Source organism: Lepisma saccharinum, chromosome 11 (genome assembly GCF_977018435.1).
Source record: "Lepisma saccharinum chromosome 11, izLepSacc3.1, whole genome shotgun sequence".
Classification (NCBI taxonomy): Eukaryota; Metazoa; Arthropoda; class Insecta; order Zygentoma; family Lepismatidae; genus Lepisma; species Lepisma saccharinum.
Genome location: NC_139239.1, coordinates 36,628,585 through 36,645,810, shown reverse-complemented (window position 1 = coordinate 36,645,810; position 17,226 = coordinate 36,628,585). Strand labels below are relative to the sequence as shown.

The 17,226-nt window shown below is 40.5% G+C and overlaps 1 protein-coding gene across 1 annotated transcript in view; it reads right to left on the bottom strand.

Moving 5' to 3' along the window:
- Positions 1-3,120, bottom strand: part of Shc (SHC-adaptor protein) — a 64,867-nt gene extending 61,747 nt beyond the window's left edge. The window contains exon 1 of the mRNA XM_083130931.1: positions 2,567-3,120. Coding sequence (XP_082987057.1) covers positions 2,567-2,663 — 97 coding nt within the window. The 5' untranslated portion in view covers positions 2,664-3,120. The remainder of the gene's footprint in view (positions 1-2,566) is intronic.
- Positions 3,121-17,226: the final 14,106 nt, after the last annotated feature.

The following is a 17,226-nucleotide window of genomic DNA, read 5'->3' as shown; positions in this document are numbered from 1 at the left end:
TCCCTGGAAAAGTTTGGATAAATCCGTTTCAGTCCACTGCATTTTATCTTTCTATGTTCAGTATTGTCTCAGATATCGATTGTTGGTTCGAACAGAAAATTGGACGGATGAACCGAAAACGTGTCTGGTGGGGTGCATAAGTATTACCAAAAAAAATCATGTTTTGTTATCTTTGTTTTACGCAATGAGAGCTTCCAGAATTAAAATAAAACTTAAAACAAGCCGCTGACGACTTCTGCACCAGCATACGTAAGAAATAAATCCTTAAAAACACATAAGATGAATGATAATCATAAGCTGCATGAGAAAAGTTAATGAAGGTAGTAATGGATAATTTGCCGGGCAATAGTTGTGCATCCCACTCTATATAAAGTTCAAAATTAATTTTATTTACTCAATAAATTTCACATTTGCAACTTGATAAGTTTCAAAATTAGTTCGAGCTCTCATTTGTGTGTAACTGTGATAAGGTCCAACTAATAAGAACCTGGTACAAAATTATATTGGTTATAGTTTAACGAACTAATTAATGACAAGAAGCTATATCGTAATAAATTAATACTTTATAGATTTCACTGTCGTGTATCCCATCCCTAATTGTTTAAGTATCGACTGGTTCGACTACAACAATCAAAGGGACAATCAAGCATCTGTGAAGCGCATGAAATTGGTATTTCGCAGAACTTTTAATTTATCAAATTTAACATTGCTAGCCATGGTCGTCCGGAAGGTGAGGGCAAAAGGAGTCAGCCTATGTTTTATATGTGTAATTTAATTTCAGTTACAGTTATAGCTAATTACCAACAAGACTGGCATGATCCGTCGTAGAAATGCGATAATTTCAACTTGAATCAATGTTTTCAGCGGGATAAGCGCTGTGTTGGGTGCAAACATTCCTTGCATGCGCCCCTTGGAAAATGCCTTTCTTGCCCTCGCTGGGAAAAAAATTCTGAGGGCGTCCATTTCGATTGGCTTACTAGGTTCTAAAAATCACATTTTAAAAAGAATTTAACAGTTCCTGAGATATCGACAATTGATACGAACGGACGGGCACTACTCTTCTCAATTTTTGCTGATTAGTACTCCAAAAGGTAATATATAAATTACGCAAATTAGTGGGTTAATGTGATGCTGATGGTTGATGTAAGTGGTAGAATAATACATTGCGCCTGAAGTTTTAAATTGTTCGATTTTTTTTTTTTTTAATATTTCGAGTTCGCTTACGGAAATACCTATTACGTTTTTTTAATGACGAGTACAGTATTTTTTTAGTGATTGCGAGTTTCTTTATCTCGTGTTATCATTAAATCAGTATAATAAACATGCCATTATAATTTCTTGCACTGTTAGCCGAATTTTGAAATCTGTAGCGATATGGGGGAATGTATTGCATAGTTATTCATGCTGTTACCAGTTGAGCCTTCTTTAGGGAGGCCATTCCGGTGCAAGAATTGATTACTTATAATCCAACCTTGTATTAATTAATAAATTAAATGTTTTAAAATCACATTTGGTAGTTTATCCTGGTTGGATTTGTAACTTTCTTAGCCCGTATTTGAAGAGAAAAAAAACTGGCTCCTGAGAAAAATGGGCTGACGCATGAATTATTTTTTTAAAAAATCAGAATTTTAACACATCCTAAATCTTTTCCCTTTGTATGTAATCGGAAATCAATACCACTGAGACATCACGTTCGCGAATTGCATACTTTTTAGACAGAACTTCAGATTTTGCATCCACGATTAAAGCTTTAAGCAATCATGTTTAAAACTGGTCATTTAAACACACGTGGTGACAAATGATAAAAAAATATTTATTTTCTGGTTATCGTCTAAATGAATTCTGGAGAGGTGTTCTTAGCTTTCGACAGCTACCGTCGTTTACAGGGGTTCTGAACGAGCTAAACTCAATGTCCCGGGCAACGGGACAGCATCAACTTTCATGAAATAGCGATCATTTTAAAGCGCAAAGACGTTTCCGCCCATTTTCTCACAATAGAGACGAAAGTTTTATGCGGAATGTCAGGAGAGGTCAATAGTGTACCTTGTATACAAATTAAGAGAAATGTCAATAGTTACAATGTTAGATCGAACCCACTACAACTCGCACACACACGCCTGTAAGGAGAGGAAATCGCTACAATTAATTCAGAAACAACATGCTGTATTTAAGCGAAAATGGACTAAAACTCGAGCATAGATCGAGCCACTGCTCTACAGCCTTTGGATTTTCGCTTCCGCTCTTTTAGGTGTGATGTTAATTTACGATCTGCAATTATTCATCGCTTTGGAAGCCCTTGCCTAAAATCAAATATCCAGTCTCCATTTGTGTTTGTGGAAAAATAAGATTTTAATACCTCTCATGTGCAGTGGCGTGCCAAGGATTTTCCAAAGGATGGGTCAGTCAGTAGTCAGCTCTCATTTTGCCATATTTTCCTGTCGTTTATTTATAAATACAGGGCCAAAAGGGGGGGGGGCATGACCCCACCTCCTTGGGCACACTACTGCTCACATGCACATCATCCTGACAGAAAGAAAATTGAGAATAGGAGGGAATATGTACTTACTGAGACCAACGCTCACTGGCGAATAGTTATCTTCCTGTAGAGAACGGTAAGTTCTCGTCTTCAAGCACTTGAGCATCTTCCCCAATTCAGACGTCATGGCAGCACGAATGAGTAAACACACTTCGATCGGTAAAGATTATAGCTTTTTTTTTTTTTTAGTATAACCTTCTATCTATAAACGGACTTCATCACGAGGCAACTCACAGTCCGCGCGACAGAGGAAAAAAATAATACACAAACACCACTCCACTTGCACGGAATAACTGAATTATTGATCCGTCATCCGTGCATCCCTTCGTTCACCGATTCATTCAAAGGAACCCACGACCCATTTGCATCGTCGCACACCACTCGCGAGGTAACCGACGAGCACCACAAAACTGAAATTGACGCGTAGATGTTGGATCAACGGTCCATGTGACCCCTAACCAGATGAGATGCTGCGTTTTTCCAGAGACACAGCACAGCTGTGGGCGCTGTCCGGGCCAAGCAGGCGCTCTGAGGCACTCCTCCTAATCTGCACACATCCTGTCACCAAACTAAAACTCGCTCGTCCCCGCCGCTTGCCTACTTCCTCCTATGAGGGCAGGAAACGCGATCTATCGTTTGTTTCCCGACTCGCGCGATGAGGATTTCCTGTCCGAGAAAAACAAGCACGCCGTGCAGGAGCTGCTGTGTTTCCGTCCTCCGCATTTCCGCCACAGCTCTCGCCCCGCGACCCGCCCGCCACACGGACCAAAAATAGTTGCGGAGCGGATGAATGAACGTGGAGCTGCGCAGATCACAAACGCGATAACTGACGCACAATTCATCAAAATCAATCTTCCGGTCCAGGCCTGGTTCAGATAAGTACGTGGGCATTCAGAAATGCAAGTTGCCAGGTGGTAACGCAGCCAGATGCGAGGCAGGAAGGGGAGGGATTGGTGAAAAGGAACACGCTTATTTTTTTTCTTCTTCCGAATAACACCCCCGTGAATACACAGCCAAATGCAGCCGAGAGATAAAAGATCCCACTCACTTCCGTCATATCCATGAATGAATATACTTTCACCGGGATTTACAACCCGACAGTGCTGGCAAGAAGTGCACGCGACGAGTTAACCCAATTTTTACAGTAACAACAAATACTAATCCCTTCTTTGAGAAATGTTTCTTACACCAAAATTAGAACATTGCATGCTAACCGACGGTACTAAACCCCGAGTGGAAGGAAATAAACTATTCATTAAATCAGCGTAAGCTGCTAAGGTTTCCTGCGGGTTTGGTTTCGGCACTAAGGGGGCGTACAGGGATCTCATTCCCCCATTCAAGAGTATTTAATGTTGAACTAACGCTTCTGACATTTTTCGCCAACGTTCCGATGGGCCATCATTCCATGACAAGTATATCTACAAGTAACAATCCGAATGGACTCATTGATCAATAAACATTTCGAGCATGTATCCTCATGTTCTCCCTTTCTCTCTCGCTACCCGGAGTAGTTTAGCGCATTAACACGTTAGGAAACCAGAGGTTTTAGGTTCGAATCCTAGTTCAATTTGTCCTATCGTCTACTTCATCCATTCGTCGTCCATCCTCGACTTCGAAAGGACCACGTACAATATATATATTTTAAAAATATATAAATTAGTTCGTGTATTTGGAAGCATTGCGATTTATTTCGGAAATATATTGAAGTGATTATGTGGTATGTTAAAAAAATGCAGAAAGCAATACGCGTAACGTAATCAATTATTTTATTTAGCTTTTCTGCCACTTTTGGCTAATCGCGAAGATCGTAGCACGCTGTGCTAACCACTCCGCCACGGAGGTCGGCAATACGCGTCCATCTCTTAGAAATAGTGATCTTGGAAGACTGATAGTAAATAAGCAAAAGAAAAAGCAACTGGCGTCAGACATAGCCTGTGACAGGATATTTTTTTTTAAGTAAAACAATCTATTGGAGCCTAAAATATTGGAATTATTCCGAAAAAAAAGTCCAAAACCCTCATTCTTCGTATGGCTGATTTAATTAACGTCGCCTAATTGTTGAGATTAACCGAGATGAGAAAGTAAGAGGACGGTGGAAAGAAGCGTACATAACCTGTTAAATGTACCATATTAGCATCTGCCTGGTATCGTTAAGGAAAACCACGAGTAAACATCACTAGAAACCATAATTGGAGGCCTTCCCAAATACGGTCATAAAATACAAAAAGCCAAGATTGGACACTTCACCCAAAGTACGCCTCCTCAATAGTTTTATGTGGAGTGTCGTTTCAATATACGAGTTGACACATCCAAAGGTGGCTGACTGGCTTATTCACAGATATTACGAAAGTGCACTCGTATCATCGACACTGCTTACACATATAAACAAGCGTGTCACGCTTTACTCAGTGTAACCGCGATCTGCTCCATGGGTAGTTACAATCGGACAAACAGTTAGTTTGTTGGTTAGGCAATCCTGAGGAAGCTGATAAATGGCTAAAATAGTGGTGATAGCTGGTATTTACTAGGTTTTTCAGTATCAGTACACTGAGTGAGCAACCAACTCCCAACTGTGTTTTTTTGCTTAGAAGTGTAAACCAATTTATCAGGTCGCCATTTCCGGTTACTACACATTTCCGATCCTGCAGGAACTTGGAATATTTTATATCTAAATATTATTGGTCAGCGGGGAATTTCACTTACAATTATTTGGTTAGTTTATCGCGATTACGAAATGTAATTGAACACGTGAAATTCATGAAGAGACTCAAAAATCCCTTCGCAGCACAAAGAATCTGACAAATACTGAAATGATATATGGGTAGGTTTGAAAAGGACCGTACTATCCAAAGGATCTGATTGTTACACCAAAATTTTCTTCGAAGTTCCTGGAGTTTACTAATATAAGATAGACATCCTTCTAAAATACTGATACCTTATTGATCCAGTATTTGTGCCTTTGTTTCTGAAATATGTGTAGGCTGCCGTATCATCTAGATTGTTTGGCTTCGTTCCATTAAGCTAGACCCTGGTATCTCTTTCGGTCGACAAAATTTTATATTTGTTATCTGCAGTAGCTTCTGGGTAATCAATCGGTATCGGATGATTCGGCTGTCTCTTGAACAGTCGAATGAACAGGTAAGACGAGAATATTTGTATTGCTGGAACATGGTATTTTATACTGTCTGGCTGCCTTGGCCGAGACCATGGACGGAAGTGCGCATGCGCTAACCGGACGTGTTCAGTGGCTAAATAGGGGTGACGGCACTTTGGGCAGGAAGCGGGTTCCTTGAAAATCGTCTGCTGTGGAAACAACAATGAAGTTTCAGCGCAGTAACATCGCCGCCAAAATACATAGAGATGTTTACGAATTATGTAAGGGTTAAGAACGAAATTAAAGCCAGTCATATACTATATCAGCAAACAGAACATATCAGGACAGTATTCAAAACGCCACATTAGTAGATATACTTGTTTGTAAACCAGTAGCTTTATTTTAGATCATTCAATTAACACTGATCTCTTTAGTAAATATTTTAATTAGCACAAATGTACACAGCATTAATCAGGATAGTATTAACTAATAACAGTTTTATTGTTTATAGTGTTATAAATATAAATGTAGTAACTGAATGGTTTGTGACATTTTATAGTACAACGAGGGTGTTTTTTTGAATGTGCAACAGGGGGCCAAAACGTCCCAAATTTCTTCATGCCATTTCGAAACGGTTTCTTGAGAATTGCAAGAGCCATCACAAACACAACACAGCATGCGATAATAAACACAGCAAGCGATAGTAAGCACAGCAAGCGGTAATAAACACAACAAGTGAACACATAGAAGCGATTGATTGATTGATTTGTTGTTTTAAGTCCACTTTATGCACAGTAAGGCTAATCGGGACTGGGCCTACAGTTTAAAGTGGGTTCCGAACCACTTGTGCCTCCACCGGGTGACATATAAGCGAAATACGACAGGGTAGTTTTGGGGAGTGCATCTCCCTGCTTCCCCTCTCGCGTTTGGAATCGTCCTTTCCACGTAGTTTCGTCTTCCTTGGCCGGACTGTAGACCTTTATACCTACCATTTCACAAAAGTTACATGTGGTTTTGGCAGTACCAAATGGCTGCTTTCTACATTATTTGGTGTTTGTTGGAATCCTTGCATTTGGGAAATGGTCACAATTACTGTGCATGATTTCGTCCTGCACACGAATATTAAAATCCTGCTCTTGTGAGATGGCCAATTATTTTTGACTAATCAGGCTGATGAGGTCTCTAACATCCTCTTCCCCCAAATAACTGTGTCCTTGCGTGTGCGAGGCCGCGATCACGCAACTTTACATTCAAGAGGTGTCTTCCTAATCATGCAAGATGTCCGCCAATTAGATTTGACACAGTAAACTGTCAAGTTTTACAGGAAAATAAAAAAACGTTTCCAAACTACTGCTTGCGTATGCTTGTAGAAACCGCAGTTGACTACACAGAAGTATCAACACTAGGTATAATAAAAACATTCCATTTATCTGCACCAAATTCCTTGCTGTTATTCTCGCTACTGTTAGAAATGAATAATTCGAGACGAGAAAGAGACCAAATAGTTCAAGACTTGTCGAGGCTAGACTGAGATGGGGAGAGACTGGTATAAAATTGAGACGAGATCGTGAATTAGTGTCCGAAGCTCTCGGCCTCGTTCGAAACTTTCATATGATATTTGAAAAATTTACCTAAACCAAATATACTCTTTCTATGCTAGTCATTCAAACGTGCTAAGCCCATATTTACCTGATTATTTATAGATGGCTCATTCCATGCCAAATCAAGCGATAATAATTATTTTTTAACCTTAAGGGTTCAGATTTTTTAGATTTTTTGATTATACATTGCACCTATCAAGAGGACAAAAACTGCCAAATTTCAATTTTTTCCGCTTACTTTTTGAGTTGACTTTCAAAGAAGCAAAAATCCCAAAATTTGATGACATTTTGAAATCTTTAAAAAGCTATAGATCAAAAACTATTTCACCTAAAGAGCTCAAATTGGTGTCATTCCCTTCTGATTTTAATGGGCTTTAATTTGAAATGCAACATCAGTGTGGTGTTTGAATTTTGTAATATTTAAAAAACTTGAAAAAAGTCTCTTTTGAAAATCTCAAAAACACTATTTTTAATTTTTTCCATAAAAAATATATGATTTGAAGACATCAATTGACTATTTGTGTGCAAAATTCAATTCCCATGGGAATTACATTTTTGTGTTGTGTGTGCGAAATTTGTTGACTTCCACAACTACAACGAAAATTTGTGTTTCGGCACTTAAAATGGTTCCTTAGCAACACACCATAAAGTTGTCGTGACGATCGAGCAGTATGCGCCTGCGCAGTAGCTAGTACAGCATGGCCGCTCCGCTGTTCACTTGCACTTCACTTGCACTGTAGAAGAGCAACGAAGTGTTATTAGCTTTTTGTGGTCAGAGGTAGTGAAACCTTCTGAACACATAGGAGTGCGCACGGGAGGGCAAGAGGAGGCAGTTTTCTCCTCTAATACTCTTACTTAGGAATTTAGTGCAGAGAAATCTTATCACCGTTATTAAACGATATTATGCTCTTTACATAATTAAGTATTTTCAAGCCGACGAGAGTTCCAAGCAACTACGTAAGATGCATTATTTCCTATGTAATTGAACTATCCAGCTTCGTTCTCTAGCAAATTTCTTGTTATTGACACTCGCATACAGTTTATTCGTTAGTTTTGTTACCTATGTGTTTGCAAGATAAATTGCCCATACATTAGAAATTGGTAGCAGCGATTGGGTGACAAAAGTGGGGAGGGGCAAGGACAGTTTACTTTTTCTTTGTAGACAAGGCTTAGCATTAAGAGGTTACAGATTAATGGCAAAAGGTGAGGGAGCAACCGCCCCCTAATGGCGATCACTGTTGGAAATGAATAAATTATGTGCAGTTGCTTTGAAACTGCTGTATGAAACCATATTCATATGTAAATTAGGGGGAATAAAGGAGGGGGCAAAGAACATTGGTGCCATGGAAGTTTGTATTCTTCTAATACAGTGATTTTCAGTGGTTTCGGACACACTCTATATACTCCCCTGCTCCATACCCATCAATACAATAAAACAGTGAGATGAAATGAGGCTTTTCTTTCTCCAAATGAACTTTCATCAGGGCTTCCTTAACCCTTAATAGAGGTACTGCGCACGACTATGCTGAAATCTACAGCAGAACGAAGGTTCAGTATGAAGACAATTGTTTAAGTTAGAGGATAGTGTACTAAATTAACAGATTCGCTGATCGATCTGCTGTTTCAGTTTCACTGCCTAAGTTGCCACGCAAACTGGCCTCCCACTCCAGTGTTCATCACTGACATTTCGTCTTCCGCCTTAAAATCTTTCCACCCATTCATACACTCTCCTCTGAATTAAACAATTGTCTCCATACTGAACCTTCATTCTGCTGTAGATTTCAGAAGGTTACACTCCCTATGACCACAAAAAGCTAATAACACTTCGTTGCTCTTCTACAGTGCAAGTCAACAGCGGAGCGGCCATGCTGAACAAGCTAGTGCGCACGCGCATACTGCCTGATCGTCACGACAACTTTATGGTGTGTTGCTAAGGAACCATATTGAGTGCCGAAACACAAATTTTCGTTGTGAATTAATCTCCATGAAGTTTAGAATAAGATTCCTGTTACTTCATGACTTCCCCTCGTACATTTTTCAATGTGCTTGTCTGATGTTAAAAGTGATAAATTTGAGATATTTTCATAAGTTTAGTCCAAAAATTATAAAATAGACTAATATGAAGACTTCAACATCAACCACTCAGCATGTAGTTGTGGTTATAACATGGAAGTCAAAAAATTTAGCAAATTTCGCACACATTACAGTACAAAAATTTAATTTCCATGGGAACTCATGTCCGTCCCATTATGAAAAATAGTCAATTGATGTCTTCAATTCATATATTTTTTTGGAAAAAATTAAAAATGGTGTTTGAGATTTTCAAAAAAAACTTTTTTCAAGTTTTTTTTTTAAAAAATTACAATATTCAAATACCACACTGATGTTGCATTTCAAATTAAAGCCCATTTGAGCTCTCTAGGTCAAATAGTTTTTTGATCTGCAGCTGTTTAAAGATTTCAAAATGTTATCAAATTTTGGGATTTTTGCTTCTATGAAAGTCAATAACTCAAAAAGTAAGAGCGGAAAAAATCTGATACTTGGCAGTTTTCGTCAACTTTACTGGTACTGGTACCAAAAATTATCAATTTCTGATATGTCAAGGTTCAGACCCCAGTTGATCTGGCATGGAATGATCCAGATATAATAAGTAATATATTTTGTTTATCCAAAGTGAATGCATTAGTAGTGTTGCCCACGGGACGAGACGGGACAGGCTTTTAAAAATTCGAGACGAAATTGACCATGTGTCATAAGACAAACGAATATTTTCGAGACGAGACAGCATTTCCACGAGACGAGACAGGCCAAAGTCTCGTCTTGTGGGCAACACTATGCATTAGTGATTGATTGATTGATTTGCTATATTTTACTTCGCTTTTGTGCCACTTTGGCTAATTTGTGAAGATGGGGATGAGTGATGATATGATGAAATTGATGAATGGACACTCACAAACATCCATGCCCAGGTCTAGATTCGTCATTGCGCGATGTGCTGCTAACCACGAAAGTTCTGCGGTAACACGCTGTATATGTTGTTTATACCATATACGTATTTAGAGACTTCATTGATTGATTGAATTGATGTTTTAAGTCCACTTATGCACAAAAAGGCTAATGGAGACTGGTCCTACAGTTTAAAGTTGGATCCGAACCACTGCGCCATGTGCTGCACCGGGTATTGAATTCGGGATCCCTTAATTACAAGGCGACGGCTTTACCACTACGCCATCAGAGAGGTCCCATTTCGAGACATGGTATGAGACCCACCGACCCCCTTGGTGGATTGATTGGCACAGTGCGCTACAATGCCAAGGGTGCCGAGTTCGAATTCCAGTCTCGGCATGGGTGTTCTTTGTGAGTGTCCCTTCAGCAATTTCATCATAACATCACTCATCTTCATCGTCGCGATGGACCAAAAGTGGTATAACAGAGACGCTAATAACAAAAATTAAATATATGAAATCAGTGTTTTAAGTGCGTAAACAGTCGATATACTTAACATGTACAGTGGGATCCATGAGTATTACCATGCAAATTGACCATGACCATTTTCATTAATTTTTCTCTTACATCCTATGTGTTTTTAAGCGATGGATTTTTATGTATGCTGGTGCAGAAGTTGTCAACAGCTTGTTTTGAGTTTTCTTTTAATTCTTGAAGCTCTTGTGGGGGTCAAATAAAGTGCACGAACATGGTGATGGACAATTTGCGCGGTAATACCCATGGATCCCACTGTACAGCCAATGGCAAATAGAATAGTGGGCAAATCACTATTTTCATTCTGATTTATTCCACTTCTTGCGTTGTTTTAAAATATAGAAGTCTGTTGATGTAAAGCAGATATAATCCTTCCCTTTTTCCATTAATGACAATCATATTGTGGAAAACTGACTGACTGAAAATGGTGATGGACAATTTGCCTACTATTTCTTTTGCCGTTGTGCGTATCACGATGATTTGCGTAGTTATAGGTCAAATGCCGTACCGTAGCATTACGGAATATGGTGAAAAGAACGAGGAAAACCGAACCAGAATGAACGGCTCGAAGCAAGAAGAAAATGAGCAAGGGCGAAACGTCAAGTAACTCATTCTACACAGTAGAGAGCCGAGCAACAGCAACAAACAGGCACGCTCTTTCGTAATCACTTCGAGGAAGTTACGCAGCCGTCTGAGCCATTTTTGACGGAGAAAGAAGAAAAAAAACGATCGAATCCACATCCTCGAGTCCTCATGGCACATTGCTAAGCACGAGAGGGAAGGAAGCTTTTTCTTCTGGGAAAAGTGACGCTGTCTGATTCACAAGATTTTGTTGCTTCCTAAATAATACAATCAGATACTCGTAACAACTTAATGTGCTAGATAATGCATCAAAAAGAACGCCACAAACTTTATCAACGAATATAATTATTTAATTTACACCTGATCTAGACTCTAGACTTTATTTTAACTTAATCTAAATGTGCAAAACTAGTTTTTAGTTTGTTTTAATAAGAATTATTGATTGATTGATTTGCTTTATTTTACTTCGCAATTTTGTGCTACTTTTGGCTAATTTGTGAAGATGGAGATGAGTGATATGATGAAACTGATGAACGGACACTCACAAACATCCATGCCCGGGCCGGAATTCGAACCCGGGACTTCTGGCGTAGAAGCGCGATGTGCTAACCACTCCGCCACGGGAACCAGCTATATTATAATAATTATTATTTTACATTTTCGTATATATTATTTCCATACCAGAGACAAGATCAACTTTCCATTTCTGGCAGAGCTTGAACTTTAGGAGACGAGACGAGACCGATATAGTTAGTTATTTGCAGACGAGACGAGGTAGTGCCAAGTCTCGTCTTATCTCGGATCATGCCTATTTTTTACTTCACTCACACAAAAACGCTTGTTGGTGCTCGTCAATACAAAGTACGAATACCTATTTTGTTGACCTCGACTTGTTCTCGCACGCGGAACAACCATTTCACTCACACCACTCGCTCTCTATTATAGGCCTGGATCGCCAAACTGTCGATCGCGGAGTCATTTCCAGCAGCTCGCGAGGGGCTGACTGCAAGTGTAGCAATACAAATTCGAAGATTAATTCACAGTACAATTTCAAAGATTAAAACATTTATTTCCTCAGAGAATATCAATATTCCGGTGGTAATAGACAGACTTTGGTGTGTCTCGTCTCGTCTCGTGGAAATGCTGTCTCGTCTCGAAAATATTCGTTTGTCCCGTCTCGTGTCTCGTCTCGTCCCGTCTCGTAAAAGTAATGCAGGATATTATGCCAACAAAAGGTATAACTGGGAGACATCACAAAACATTATTATCCAAAATGGGTTAAACCTGTAATCAGTTTGCTCACTGTAGTTACAGTGAGAATAAATATGATTCACTAGTCATTAGAACATGAGTACATCAAATAAAGTTTGTTGATTATCAATAGCTAGATAATGTATAGAATCTGCCTTGCTTTTCTAGCTCCCATCCACTCTCTATCCATCGTACACGCAGGGAGCTTTCAGACAGAAGGAACACGCTTCAGGCGACAAGCCACACTGGGGTTTACACAGAAGTGACAAGCGACAGGATCCCCTTCCGTTCCGTCTATGATAAAAGTATTCACCGCATGGGCAGTACCAACAGATCGAGGCGATTCTACGCTAGATATTAAGAAAAAAACCCAATTTGAGCGACACGCAAGCGACAAGTGGTACTTCGGTTCGGAAGGTTACGTTTACTGAGGGTTCGTATCCAAGCGAAACATGTTGCTTGTCGCTTCTCTCCTGTGGCTTGTTCAATGTGACAAGCGACACAGAAGTATCACACTGAAGCAACGAACGACAGGGACACTTCAGTTTATAAGCAAGCATGCATCGCGCATAACAATCCTCGCGACTATACACGGTATCCAGAAAACGGCCTAAGCAGAACCACAAGCAAGCGACAAGCGAGACGTGCAGCTTCGGTTCGAAGAGTTTCCTGTGAGGAAGATTTCTTCACACCAAAGTTACAGGCGACAAGCGACACGAGTCGCTTGGAAGCGAACTTTCAGTAGTCAATGCAACCTTTCGAACAGAAGACACACGAAAATCTGCACGTGCCTCTTGTCGCTTCGGTCCGTTGTTCACGGATGCGGGGTGAATGCTTTCCTTCAGACTGAAGGGAATTGTGCCGCTTGTCGCTTGGGTGTGAATTATACGTGTCACTTGTCACTTCGGTGCGAAATTTCCACAAGATAGCTTTTAGGTTGAAGATACAGGCAACAAGCGACACGCTCCTTTAGGGAGATTTCAGACCGGAGCGACAAGCAACACGCGACACATGTTGCTTTGGAACGAGACAATCAACAGCAACGTTTCACAGCGTTGGAGCATGGCAGGCCGCACAAACCTGCGTTCGATTGGTGAAATCCTGAAGCGACACGTTTCACGGGTCGCTTCGATGGGAAATCTCCCTTAGTCTATAGGCAAGCTTTCACTATGAATTCACTACCAACAGACAGAGGCGACAGAATGCACGCTAGTAAAAAACGGCCCAGTCCGAACGACACGCAAGCGACAAAGCAACACGTGCCGCTTGCCGGTCTAGTCGCTGCCGTTCATTTCCAAGCGACACTTGTTACTGTCGCATGTCGCTTATTACTCCTATGACTTCAGGCAATTTTATGTTCGTTACGTCAAAGCAGAGTATCTAATTGCACTAGCTTTTTACTAGGTTTTTAGAGCCGCGATGGTGTCGTTAGGGCGTCTGACTGCCGGGCGGGCGGGAGACGCGGGTTCGATTCCCGGAGTGGGAGAATAAAGGTCAGAATTATTCCGCATTGTCCCCGCATAAAGCAGCTCCGGGGCTCAACAGTCTCATATCAATGGGTGCATGGCGGCAATCCTGGAGAGCAAAAGCGGCCGGAGTGTGATGCTGATCACTTCGCCTCCAAAATAACCTTTTCATGGCACTGTGTTATATGCACTTGGAACTTTACCTTTACCTAAGTTTTTAGTGCGAAATCTTTGGAGTTTTCAACCAGCACTCGAGGCTGATGTGGTTTTTGAGAACAGGGTCGCAAATGAAAAAAGGGTCTGTTTGGGTGAAAATTTTTATGACGATTGTCGCCAGTATGGCTGGAACAGGGCCGCAGTAAACAATGGCAGTGACTACCTACGGATCGCTTTGCGCAAGGATGAATGGAAGCGAGTTCTTGGGGTAGCAGATAGTTGCCAGATTTTAAGTATTCTGAAATGTCAATAGAAAGATACAGGGATTTTGCAAGTTAAGATAGCTGGGACACGAAGCTAAAGTCTCGGCAAGTTCGTTACGGACAACGTGTGACGAATTAGGATTTTTCGAGGGGGAATCTTAGAGATCTTTATTCATGTAATAGAAGCTGTTTTGGGTTTCCAAAGAAAATGCTTTATTCCGAATAAATAAATATTTGCAATTGATTAGTTATTTTGTTTATATTTTTTCGAGACTTTTCAGGAGCAGTCTCGTCCCGTCTCATGTTTCGTCTCGAAAACGAGAAGAGACAGGTGGTCAGTCTCGTCCCGTCTCGTCTCGAATTTTAAAAAAGCCTGTCTCGTCTCGTGGGCAACACTAGCGCTGACCGATGAACAGCATTGTCAGTATGGCGTGTGACATTTTGTTTCACGGTTGAGGCGAGGAAGAGTTCTAGAACGTTGCAATGAATTATTACATCCAGTCGTAGAGATTTTTAAAGAACAATTGGGAACCGTTGCTGGATTTTGCGTTCGTGGTGGGCGTAACAGCTGAACGAAGTAAATTGGCACCTGCAAGGAAATGATAAATACTTGGATATATGAGTTCCAACATGAGTTCTCGATAAAATTTCAGTTGTGGGAAATGAATCTTACGCGAGCTGGTGTCAAACACTTTCCCTTTATGAAAGCGTGTTGACAGTCTTTCAACTTAGAGAGATAAGTTTCAGAACAGTCTTTAATGTTTCAGAAAACTGATCTACAGACGCAGTTCATCGCATTACTTTGTACGGACAATGATGAGGAATTTTAAACTTGTGTCACTTGGGGTTCTGGTTTTGAATACCAGCCTGGACATGGGTGTTCTTTATGAGTGTCCTTTCATCATATCATCACTCATCCTGATCTTCGCGATTAGCCGAAAGTGGCAGAAAAGCGATATAAAATAAACCAAACAACATTTTGAAGAAGACGCCCCTCCACGGGAAAGGATGCTCAGAGCTTTTCGAAATGATTTGCCATTGAAATTTCTCGTCTGAAGTTCATATGCAATTTAGTCTTTGTGTTCATCCAAAGTATCCTGTTTTGGTTAGGGTTGCACTACGAGTGAAGACAACTCTACTTCTCTTTCGAATATGAATGTGATTAAAACCAGGTTCAGGAACATACTGACAGACATCCTGACAACTGCATTCGAACGGCTGTGACAACCTATTCACCCACAGAACCTAACAAAACTAGTAAAGGAAAGCGAATGTCATCCTTCTCGTTAACATATTAAGGTGAAAATGATTCGCAGGTAAGGTTTCTGATTTTACTGTGTCTTGTGCGAAAAATATTTGCACATCTTAAACTCTGCTCTACCCGTTGCAGAGAGATTAGAAAGGATATAATGAATGGATATCTTAAGGTTTTTATCAACGAAAATATATATTCATAAAAATTCAATCCATGCTTGGTAGCTCGCCAGGTATTTTCAAATTCGGAAAGTAGCTCAATGGCTCTGCGAGTTTGGAGACCTCTGCTCTAGCAGAGTGACTGTACAGACCGTGTTAAAATCCAAGTATAATTCCCGGTTTTCAATGCGAACATTCAAAAACTTAAGGGTACAAACAAGAGTTCCCTCTACTTCAACCTTACGCATTATAATAATAATAATCCGTCGCGCAACAGCCCATGAAGGGCCTAGGCATACCTGCCGACTGCCGGTCTCCCTCCCACGCTTTCCTTCGTCACCTCTAAGCGTGGAGATCTTCAACCAGTATTGGAATAGTCGGGGGGGTCGGCCCGACGTATCCCCAGCCGTTATAGTAGGTCTCCGTGACCGGATTACGCTTACTCATTCGAAGCTCCCCAATTTCCTCACGATGGTGGGTTGCCACCGGCCCTATACGTAGGCCGAATAAATTCCGACCAGAGCCGGATTAACCTTACGCATTACCCCGCCCCAAACAAAAACACACACACATTGTATATTTATTAACAATACAAAGGGTGTTTGTGGTTCCAATAGGCCCAAAAGTACTAATTTAATTCAACTGAAAAATAAAGTTTGTGGTTCGTTGTTAAGTAACCAGAGTTCCAATCCCAAGGTCGGTAATTTCAGGTGGGAATATGGAAATATTCAGAAAATCTCCCTGCAGAAAAAGTTCTGTGGCTCACCCAGCCTCTCATCAACGTGTACCTGGGGGTTAAGGTGGACGGAGTGTAGTGCTGATCACATCACCTCCAGTATAGCCGAGATCGAGAATGCATGAAGCTCTATATCCTCCACACCTGTATGGCGTGGTGCAATCTACAGTCACCGGCAATAAAAATGGGACACCTAGATCCTGAAATACTAGTTTGCCTGCAAGGCGTTGTGTGTGTTGCCTAACTCTATGGGGCTGATAGAAGTTGCCACTGAAAATTATCTATTAAAATCCGTTTATCGCCGTAGAGTTAGGCAACACACACAACATCATGAAAGGAAGAGAGTATTTCAGGATCTAGGTGTCCCATTTTTATTCCCGGAGACTGTACAGGTAAAAACTTTACCTTTACAATATTCCTTGTGTTACAAAAAAAAAGGGGGGGGTAAAAACACTAAAACACACAATATATGGCGTTGTATTTCTAAAATGTTTTGTCGCTCAATAAACACAATTCAGAATCATCATATGTTTTGGTACCAGTTTTTCGGAATTTATGGACAAAAAAATGAGGTTTATCCAAGATTTAATATGGACCCTGATAGAACGTTTTCTCTGAAAATTTCTTTACAGTTGAAGATTGTGTTAC